Genomic DNA, 11,677 nt, shown 5'->3' with positions numbered 1-11,677 from the left:
TGGACATCACGCCACCTCTGGGCTCTTGATGGGCTACTGTGAGTCAGATCACCGCCCAGTTAAATGTTGGGAGTCAGGAACCCATTTCTACCAGGACTGTAAGAAGGCAACTGCACCGCATAGGCTTCACCAGCCGATGACCAACTCGGTGTTCCATTCCTGACACCTTGACACAGAGCTCAGCAATGTGCCTGGGCCTGCGAACATCGGCAGTGTACCATGGAATATTGGCGGCATGTAGTATGTGCAGATGAATCCCGTTTCCAGTTGTATCGAGCTGATGGGCGCGTGAGAGTGTGGCGTATGCCTCATGAAGCTGTGGATCCACCAGGCGAGTGGCCATGCGGTTAGGAGTGCGCAGCTGTGAGCTTGCATCCGGGAGACCTAGTGGATTCGAACCCGACTGTCGGCAGCCCTGAAGATGGTTTTCCATGATTTCCGATTTTGACACCAAGCAAATACTGGGACTGTACCTCAATTAAGGCCATGGCTGCGTCCTTCCCACTCCTAGGCTTCCCATCGACGTCATATGACCTATCTGTGTCGGTGCAACGTAAAGCCAATTGAAAAAAAAAAAGTAAATTTCCTGCGTGTCAACGAGGTTATGTTCAGCCGGGGGATGGCTCGGTTCTGGTCTGGGCGGCGTTCTCATGGTTGCAATTAGGCCCCACTGTCCGGCTGGGAGCACTGACAGGTGCACATTATGTGGACATTCTTTCAGACCATCTGCTTCCCTTTCTGGGCCTAGAGTACCCTGTTGGAGAAGCCATGTTTCAACAGGACAATGTGCCATGTCACCGCTCTGTGGTAGTACGGGGGGAGGGGGTTGGAGCAGCACTCCAGTGAAGTTACAGATCCCTCCAGAACAATTCCAACACCTTGTAGAGTTGATGCCCCGCCGTATTGCTGCTGTTTTGAGGGCTCGCGGAAGAGCAATTCGTTATAAACATCACATTCAGGGTCTTCCCATAACTTTTGGCCACTCAGTGTATATTGTTTGTTAAAACTCATTATTTATACAATGTCACACTTGTGCTCTTGCTTTAAAAGCCTTCCACAGTCTTAGTATATTAAAAATCTTCATTTGACCAGAATTGTTACATTCACAAGTCCTATTGGAATTTTTACTCCTGTACTCGCCGTGTCATGGGCAAGACATTTTGATTATGTAGTGTTTTATAGATCCTTGTTCTCTGTGTCAATTTTAATCTATAACAAGGAAGCGCAGCTGAGGATGTCCTAAAACAGGACGAAACATGTCCCATATTAATGTATAACTTAATGTTGAATAAATAATCAAAAGATTATTATTGTGGAAAGGTGGACTTTTTATTTACTAAGTTGCAATTATACATAAAGCAACTTGTAATAACAGAAAAAAAAAGTATGAGAGTCTTAATTAATATATACCATTAAAGTACAGTTTCTGATTTCGTCAGTTGATAATAATAGTTTCAGACCCATGGTCATTTACCAAAAGATTGTTTTCGTCTCTTGTATCATCCATAGAAGTTGAAGTATGACTTTATTTTGCTCTTGTTTGTTCCTTTCTGTTATCTGTGGAATATATATTCAGTGATGAATTTTGAAATTGAAGGGAATAAATAAATAAAGTTCCTTGAGTAACAGAATACTTGAAATCTATGCTTACTTAACCCGTTGTGAGGTACGCTTAACTCTGTAGCGCTAGTGGTCGCATGTTGGTCGTTTCGCCGCCCTCAGTCCTTGTGTTCAAATTGTAGGCTACATCTTATACCGTACATGTTTAATAGAGCCTTGTAAGTAATAAATAGGGTTGAAAAGTGAATTACAAACTGTTTTAAACAGTCACGACTCTTTCTTTCTCTTAGGATTGATATCGCCCCCTACTCCTTTACGTGTAGTCAATTAGAACATGTTGATGATGAAACAACTGTGTGGTAAATTTGCCCAGATTGTCGTATTATCCTTTCGTAAAATGAAAGTCCCATCGTTATCTGATAAATTACTGCTAACGTTGGCTTCCTCATCAGAAAATTCATTCTCGGTGTCCATGTTATGATCACATTCTTGCAAAATGTCTTCTTCCCCCACAACATATCCACTAATTTCGTCTTTATCGAGGATCACTCATTAAGGTTTCAAAAAATCAAAGTCTACCAATTAGAAAGAAAATGTACGATGTATAACTCGGAATTGCGGAATGAAAATTCCTACAAAAATCTCGCCTTCATTAAAAGGCACACCATGGTCTAAACAACCAATTGCGTTTATAACACTTAATTCAAGAACAAAGCAACAGATATAAATAAGATCAAGCATAACGTATACTTAGACAAAGGAGCAGAAGCTACAGTGGGAAACAACACTATAAGAGACTAACCAGTGTTATCATTGGGCGAAGGGAAAAATGCAACTGACTGAGGGTTAAATAGTCCGCTTTCACATAAAGGTGTTCTCCGTTGGCTAATATGAATTGGAGTGTTCCCTGCTGGTCAAGGTTATGCATAGATCTCCCATGACCTATCCTCAACCTGCACAAAACTACGGGAGTTGTGTCACAGTCTTACAGAACAAGTAGATAAGGAGGGCAATAGGTGATGAAGGCAATATACCTTTTTTTTTTTTTTTTTTTTTTTTTTTTTTTACAATTGACTTTACGTCATACCGACACAGATAGTTTTTTTTCTTTTAATGTTAATAAAAAAAAACACGGACCTGTTCTTTTGAAATACTGCACACAGGGAAGGAGGGCGGGTTGAGAAGAACTTGTGCGCTACGGACCTGGCTGGTTTGAATGTAAGGGGAAACTAACTGGGGGAGGTATGGACGCTCGTCGATACTGATGAAATGAAATGAAAATCCACAGCCTGTTTCCAGTCATTCGACCGGGTCAGCAATGGAATGAATGAAGCCCTATCTAGCGGCGAGGATAGGAATTGCGCCGGCTGCCGAAGCCTGTCGCACTCCTCTGGGGAAATGATAAATGAATGACAGATGAAATGAAATGATACTGAAGAGTGTTGCTGGAATGGAATATGACAGGGAAGACCGGAGTACCCGGAGAAAAACCTGTCCCGCCTCCACTTTGTCCAGCACAAATCTCACATGGACTGACTGGAATTTGAAGCACAAAACCCAGTGGTGAGAAGCCGGCGCGCTGCTATCTTAGCCACGCAGGCTCTCGTTGATACTGATATTGTACACTACTTATTAAGTTACTTCCTTCTCTTCTTCCATATGTACCTTTGTGTTAATTTAAATAGTGCATTCTCCTTGTTCAGTGTCTTGTTTAAATTTAATTTGTTTGTTTCCTTCTGTACTAAATAAATACATAATTTTTCCATAATATCCATAAGCTTACATTTCTGCACTGTATGTAATACCCTCATATTTTTCTCCACGTTTGTAAATTTATGATCATGCTCCTGCATGTCAATACGGACCGTTATAAGATCAACCCACAATGGTTAAGTTAATAAACACAGATAGATCTTACGGTGATGATGGGGCAGGAAAGGGTTAGGAGCGAGAAGAAAGCATCTGTGGCCTTAATGAAGATACAGCCCCAGCATTTGCCTGGTGTGAAAATGGTAAACCACGGAAAACCATCTTCAGGGCTGTCGACAGTGGGGTTCGAACCCACTATCTCCCAAATGTAAGCTCACTGCTGCAAGGCCAGCTCGCTCGGTAGACAATAACTCATTTTGTCACATTTTGTGCATAGATCCCTCTGCCACTGTGTGCCTGAATTACACCCATAATCTCTGCATTTATTATGATCAACATTCTAGCATTTGTTTATTTATTGGTATTTTTTGTTTGTTTTTTGTTTTTCTAGAGAAATGTGCTCGGTATAAAATGGAACTGATTGAGAGCAGCAACAATTCCCGTAAAATGGTGGTGAAGAAAATCCCTATCATTTTTCCGTCTTCGCCTCAAAGCAGTCCGAAACGAGATAGGTTGACAAGGAAGTCTCAAATTCAGAAGTTCATTGTCGATTTACCTGTTGAGAAGGAGCAATCAAACCTTAGTAAGGATACAGAAGTGGTAAAATCAGTAGAGAAACCAAAGAGGAAAAGTTTGGATTTGAAGTTAAAAACTAATGATATCTCAGACATGTTGAATGTTGATGATGGGGATGATGATATTGATACCATTGAATTGTCAGATGAGGAAGATGCTGGTGAACAAAGGGAAAGCAAATCTAAGAAGAAATCTGAGGAAAAAAGTAGAAAGACACCAATGAAGGATAAAGCTGCTGTGGAGGAAAAGGACAAAGGAAAATCACGAGAAGTTACAGCAAAGGTAATCATTTGTTTTAAATACTTTACACTGGTAAAACAGTAAATCAGTATGTTGATTATATTGGCAAAATTTTTCAGGTTGTACATTGTTTTGGGTGTAATCATTTGTTTAGATTTAGTGTATATCTGTGTTCTATTAAAGTAAACCTATATGTATGAAATTAAGATTTTAATGGATTTAGTGACAGAAATGTTTGTCAATTTCTTTCTGCATTTCGTTACTCTTGTTTTGAGTTTAAATGACGTCTGTCAAAATGTTTTAAGAAATTCACCTTCAATTGTGAATTGAAATGTGTAAAGAAAAATAAGTGAAGTATCACTCATCGGGGATAGCTGTGCAGGTTGGGAGGCAGGATATACAAAACTAGATTCTTCTTCTACTTTTTCTTTTTCATAGCGTTTTCGCGCTGAGGTAGGGTCCGCGGTTTTAATCTTGGCTCGCCAATTTTGCACAATCTTAGGCATCATCTGGTCTTAAGTTCAGAGTCTTCATACGAGCATTTACTGTGTCACGCCAGCGCTGCTTTGGACGTCCACTTGGTCGTTGCCCATTAATTTCAAAGCAGTGGGTGAAATCGGCAACTGTTCCAAGTGTAGCACACAGGACATGACAGTACCATTTGTGATGCTTTTTCCGTTCTTTCTCGGGGATTGCTGCAATGCCCATTTGCTAGCGGACGGTGTAGTTTTTGACACGATACAGGAGTGTGATGCCCATCGACCAACGGAGCAGACACATTTCCATGGTGTGTAATTGGCGCTCTGGAGCTTTGTCAGCTGGTTGACATTCAACATAATGCAACAGGACGTACTATCATGGAGTATATTTTGGACTTCAGATGTAGTGGCATCCTTCTGTTGCAGAGTACGTCTATGACTTCCGTCCATCTCATTTTTTGTTGAAAAATACATAAACATAGTATTTATATGAACAATAAAAATTGAATATATGCTGCATTGCCATTAATGATCTGTCAAAATAGGTACTGGCTTAACTGGAGCTGTTATGGTGTTAGTATGACCCTTCGCTGCCATAACTTTCCACTAAGTTTTGGTAGATATTTGCTGGTATTCTCTTCCAGTCTTCCTGTGATATAGCGAACAGTTCTGTAGCTGTTTTGGGGTGTTAGATCTGGCTGTCAACTGATGCTGTAACTCTTCCTAGACTTCCTCTGTTGGGTTTAGATCAAGCTTTGGGCAGAAACTGGTAGACCAAGACCAAACCACAAAAAGCAGGCCCATACCATAATGCCTGCTCTGCCAATCAATCAGTCATTACTGATCTTCATTTAGGGTAGTCGCCCAGGTGGCAGATTCCCTGTCTGGTATTTACCTTGTCTTTTCTTAAATAATTTCAAATAGTTTGGAAATTTGTCGATCATTTCTCTTCATAAATGATTGCAATCCCTAACTCCTCTTCCTGAAAATGAAAACCTACAACCTGTTTTCCAGTCATTGACCGGGTCAGGAATGGAATGAATGAAGCAGATATAGGCTATTAGTACGATGGGGTCGCCACTCCCAAAGTGATTTATTAATGACTGATACATGCTATGAAATGAGAATGGAGAGTGTTGCTGGAATGAAAGATGACAGGGAAAACCGGAGTACCCGGAGAAAAACCTGTCCCGCCTCTGCTTTGTCCAGCACAAATCTCACATGGAGTGACCGGGATTTGAACCACGGTATCCAGCGGTGAGAGGCCGACGCGCTGCCGTCTGAGCCATAACTCCTCTTCCTATAAATGAATATTTGCCCAATTTGTTCTCCTGAATTCCAACTTTGTATTGTGGTCTTTCCTATTTTTAAAAATGTGTCTCAAACTTATTCGCCTACTAACGTCATTCCATGCCATCTCTCCACCGACATACTGCTTATTTGAGCAGCTCCTTTCTCCCAAGTCTTCCCAATCTAAACTCTGCAACATTTTTGTAACACTGCTCTTTTGTCAGAAATCAACCAAAACAAATCAAGCTGCTTTTCTTTGCAGGTTTTCCAGTTATCAAATCAAGTAATCCTGATGTGTATTCCATACTCTAGAATCATACTCTAATTTTGGTCTACCAGAGACTTAATTGCCCTCTCCTTTACATCTGTACTACAACCCCTAAATACTCTCATAACCATGTGAAGAGATCTGTACCCTTTATTTAAAATTCCATTTATGTGATTACCCCAAAGAAATTTTCCCTTATATTAACTCCTAGGTTCTTATAGTGATCCCCATGAGGAATTTGCACCTCATCAACACAGTAATTAAAACTGGGAGGACTTTCCTCTTTTGCAAAACTCGCAACCTGAATTTTCACCCCGTTTTTCATCATACCATTGGCTGCTGTCCACCTCCCAACATTGTCAAGGTCTTTTTATAGTTTCTCACACAATCTTGTAACTTATTTATTACTCTATACCAGAGGTGCTCACTCTGGGCATTCCTGCCCGCAGGCACCCTGCACTGTAAGTGGACGGGCTGACAGGCTGTGAGCGTATCTTATTCAACCACAGTGACGTTGTGGCTACGTCACAGGCCGTGCAGGTGGAGCAAAGTTCTCCCGGTGACTCTCGACCACTGCAGTGTTACCCGAGTTTGAAACACAGGCAGAAAATAATGAAAGAAAGAGGGCAGAAATCCACGACACTTTCAATTTATGTTGTAAGAAATAAGTTATTTATGTCCATTGCAATTTATGCATTTTGACGGGAAACAATGAAGAGTTAGGCCTACAACTTCAAATATTTTTATAATTTATGTAATGAATTACAATTTTCTGCTTTAGAAACAGTTCTAATATAATACAGAGTTAAGGTAGATAAGTTATGGCTTGTGGTGGTTTGTGTTAATTATCTGATAATCTCACCAACAATCCAATCATGCTTACCTGAAATAAAATTAGTGAGGTTACTTATTTGAAGGCATACTGTACATATATCTGGTAGATATATTTACTTTGTTGTTGTACTTTTATTTTGGATAGTAAATATCAATGTCATCAGTCGTGGTGAAACTGCCTCTCGCCATTTAGAGGCTAGCTATTATCAGCAGGCACCTGTTAAATCTTAAATGCTATTTTCAGAAATTCAGTGACCAGAGAAAGTCACACAGCGCTACGACACTGCAAAATCATTGTTTCATTATGTAGTTATATTACTTTTTGCTTAATGAATAACAGGAATTTTATATTTAAAAACTGGAAATACTGTCATTCTCATCCAAGGAATTATAAATCGTAGCTTGTACTCTTAAACCCCGTACCTTTGTAGATTGTAACACAAACATTATAAAGTGTCAGTTTTCTTTGAATGAATAAATATAAGAAAATAAAACAGGCTGTTTATATCAAGTGTACTATGAATCAAACCAGAATATCTTGAGAAGGTCAGGGGTTTTTTTTTTTTTGGTTGCGATTATAGAGTTTTATTTTAAATAATGTACCCCAATCAACACTTCGCTGAGTAGTGTAGGAGAGATTTGTAATCACAATCTAATGTCAATGCTGCCCACATTTACGTCACGCCAGCACGCCCGCACTGGGCTAGCCCCAACGGGCGAGCAGCTGAGCACCTCTGGTCTATACAACATAACATTATCTGCAAAAGGCGTTATCTGTGATTCCAGTTCTTTACTCATATCATTTGTATACAGGGTATCCCAGCAGAAAGGTCCATATTCACGGATATGACAGCAACGATCATTTGAAGCAAGAAATTTTGTACGGACATATGTCCTGTTCCGAATGGTTTCTGAGATGGAACACATTTTTTGGGCTAGTGGCACGCATGAATGTGTCTTACACACTCAGTCTCTTTTGATGTATTCACAAAGATGCACACAAAATGCTGTCATTTGCGTACACTAATTTTATTTACAATATTTACACGTTACACACCAATAAACCACCATTTTTAACAACTGCCTATCATAAAGAATCAGAAGACTAAGACTGCCATAAGAAAGCAAAACCAAACCCCATGGCAGTACAGCCCTTGAAGGGCCTTAGCCTACCAAGCGACCGCTGCTCAGCCCGAAGGCTTGCAGATTACGAGGTGCCCTGTGGTCAGCACGACGAATCCTCTCAGCCGTTATTCTTGGCTTTCGAGACCGGGGCCGCTATCTCACCGTCAGATAGCTCCTAAATTCTAATCACATAGGCTGAGTGGACCTCGAACCAGCCCTCAGGTCCAGGTAAAAATCCCTGACCTGGCCGGGAATCAAACCCGGGTCCTCCGGGTAATAGGCAGGCACGCTAATGAAGGAAGCAACCACGATCCTAATTTAATTACAGCTCCAGGTGTTCGCTTGATGTGAAAATGTGAAACCATGGAACACTGCCTTCAGGACTACTGACAGTGGCGCTTGAACCCACCATACCCTGAATGCAGGCTCACTGCATGCCTCTCACTGCATAGTCAGTTCACTCGGTGGATTTCTCACGAATAAAATAGAAACAAGGGAAAAATTCGGAAAAGAAGTGGGAATAATAAGAGAAAGAAACATGTTTGACCATGAGATTTTTTTGTTTTATCAAGTTGGTGGGAAAAATCCTCCTTTGGATAATTGAATTTGAGATTCACTCTGTAATATTTATTTTCACTTTTTAGCTAGATGCTTGGCTTGCAAGAATTGCAACTATGCCTTTGGAAAAAGTGGATAACAAACCTTCAAGACGCTGGGAAAACTCTGCTAAGGTTTGTAATGAATGATTGTGTGTATTGAGTGCTAGATAAACATTTATATTATACCTTTTACAACTGCTCGTCAATCCGAATGAATAACTGCTTGCAAAGAGCATGAAACTGATATTTTCTTTTACTTTCTCAATTTATGTGAAATAATATAGTGCTTTTCAGTGGAACAGCTGAGTAAAATAAGCTAGTTTATTTCGCTTTTGTAAATTGCACTGTTCCTCTTCTTGTTTTTAGTGTAAGTTGAAGTTTTAAGTTTTTATGGATTTTCAAACTTGAATATGCGAGAATAAATATTTCTTAGTTGATTTGTTGTGATCTGTCAAGAAAGCATGCCATTGTATACTGATGTATTACAGTAGAGTTTCGATAATCCGAGGTAATTAGAGGTGGGAGGCACCTCGGATTTGGAATAACTCTAGACTACACGGAGCAACACAGGGAAAATCGTGTAACGTGAAAAAATTGGCAACAATTGAAGCTAAGATCTTGTACTGTCATTTCTTACAGTGTTACTGCATTATATAAGGTTACATTTCGAAAAAGTCCTTAATTGACTTATGTTTCTGAGTGTTGCATCGTTTCAGTGCAGCAATACCATGGCATTTGGCACATATCTACTAAAACTTCTTCCTTGCTATCTTCTGTTGGTTTGTTCACCATTTCAATAATTGATATGTCTGTAAATCATACTGTTCATCACCCTTCATCCATTCCGTAACTTTGATTTCACTGGCATCTTTATATTCGGGTATCTGTGAGATCGCCCTGTGGGTGGGGGTGGTAGGATAACACTCACGGTATACCCTGCCTGTCGTAAGAGATGACTAAAAGAGGCCCCAAGGGCTCTGAACTTGTGAGCGTGGGTTGTCGACTATGGGGCCCTTAGCTGAGTCCTGGCATTGCTTCCACTTACTTGTGCCAGGCTCCTCACTTTCATCTAACCTATCTGACCTCCCTTGGTCTTTTCTGGCCCGGATGGTATTAGAGCACATGGAGTCTTTCACTTTCATGCCCTTCGTGGCCCTGGTCCTTCTTTGGCTGATACCTTCATTTTTCAAAGTGTCGGATCCCTTCCATTTTTCTCTCTGATGAGTGTTATATAGATGGTTGCCTAGTTGTATTTCCTCTTAAAACAATAATCACCACTGCCTCTATCTGTGATATTAGATCTGAAAACTTTGGTATGTTATCATCATAGCTGTCATCAGAGTTACTGTCAGCAGACTCATGATTCTGCTAAACTAATACACTACATCTTTCATGGTTATCTGTTTAAGGAAGTTTGTGATGTTTTCCTTGAGTTCTGTAGCATCCAGGAGTGAACGTAGCACATTTTACGTCCCACTAATTAACTTTTGATCGTTTTCGGAGACACCAAGGTGCCAGAATTTTGTCCCACTGGAATTCTTCTCCGTGCCAGTGAATCTACCAACATGAGGCTGACGTATTTGAGCACCTTCAAATGTAACTGGACTGATCCAGGATCAAACTTGCCAACTCAGCCCGGCACAACTCAGAAAGGATTTATTTTAGACATTCCAAAATGCCCTGATCGATAGGTGTATCAAACTTGTTACCTTAGGGGTCAAAAATAAAGCAAATCCATCACATACCAGTTCCTGTTCATCTGGATGTGACCCTGCGTTGTCTAGCAATAAAACTGCTGTAATTGGTAGACCCTTCTTTCTCAAAAATGTTTTAGTATCAGGCACGACTACAAACACGCGCATGATCTCAGTAGAGTGGAGACACAATACAATGACATGGCAGGAACAAACAGGGAATAAAATGCTGTAAAAAAAAAAATTGCGAAAAGAAAAATTAAAATAACGCTCAGATTTAATGGAGCCTCTACTGTAACACTCCTCTTGCTGCTGCGTACTGTTTGTAACTCTCGGTCACACATTGAATGTAATTGCAGATCTTCTGCTCCTAGATTTCCAGTTTCCAGACTTCTGGATTGGGTTGTGAATCAAGGACCTCCACACTTTTCTCTCTCTCTCCACCACTCCCTTCCTTCCTCCAATATTTTTTCCACTTTTACTCTTCTCTTCTCTATACTCTCCTTCACCGTATCAGTCCACCTTCCCCGTTGTCTTCTTCTTATTAAAATGTGTCCAAACCAAGATGTTTTCATTAACTTTGTTAATAAACAATGTTCATGAACATTTTCAGATGTTAACAAACAAAATAGCTTGTTCATTAACTTTTCAAGTATGTCGATAAACAAAATATCTTTAACTTTTGTGAATGAAACTTTTCATTAACTTTTAATGTTTTTGTTAACATTTCGCTTCTCATATGCACAAGCACACAATTAGAGAATGCAAATTTGTAGCGTGGAATACGATGATTTCTTATTTCTTCTAAAAATTGACTATCAAATCACAAGCTAAAGTTCTAATGTATAGTACACAAGAACCTTGTTTATCCGGATTAAGTGGGACTGGAACTTATCCGGATTATCGATAATCCAGAAAACTTAAAAAACAAATACAGTACATGTTATATCATATATTAACATAAGTTGTACAGTAATGCCATTTTTCAATTGTACAAAAAATATAAGAACACTTTTCTTACATTTCTGACTCTGTTTTATGCTCTAAAATTTTGTGTGAGTTTTTCTGTTTTACATTTGTATAGTGTTCGGCGCAGCACGATTACAAAGACGTTTTTACTAACATCATTTCTACTGTTGTGGT

The 11,677-nt window shown here is 39.8% G+C and overlaps 1 protein-coding gene across 1 annotated transcript; it reads left to right on the top strand.

The window, feature by feature from the left end:
* The first annotated feature begins 219 nt into the window (after nucleotides 1-219).
* Nucleotides 220-8,987, top strand: LOC137502887 (transcriptional regulator ATRX homolog). The gene is made up of 3 exons (XM_068230070.1): nucleotides 220-346; nucleotides 3,821-4,287; nucleotides 8,886-8,987. The coding sequence occupies exons 1-3, from the start codon at nucleotides 220-222 to the stop codon at nucleotides 8,985-8,987; spliced, it is 696 nt and encodes a 231-aa protein (XP_068086171.1).
* The last annotated feature ends 2,690 nt before the right edge of the window (nucleotides 8,988-11,677 follow it).

Source organism: Anabrus simplex, chromosome 13 (genome assembly GCF_040414725.1).
Source record: "Anabrus simplex isolate iqAnaSimp1 chromosome 13, ASM4041472v1, whole genome shotgun sequence".
Lineage (NCBI taxonomy): Eukaryota > Metazoa > Arthropoda > Insecta > Orthoptera > Tettigoniidae > Anabrus > Anabrus simplex.
This window is presented reverse-complemented; position numbering and strand designations above follow the sequence as displayed.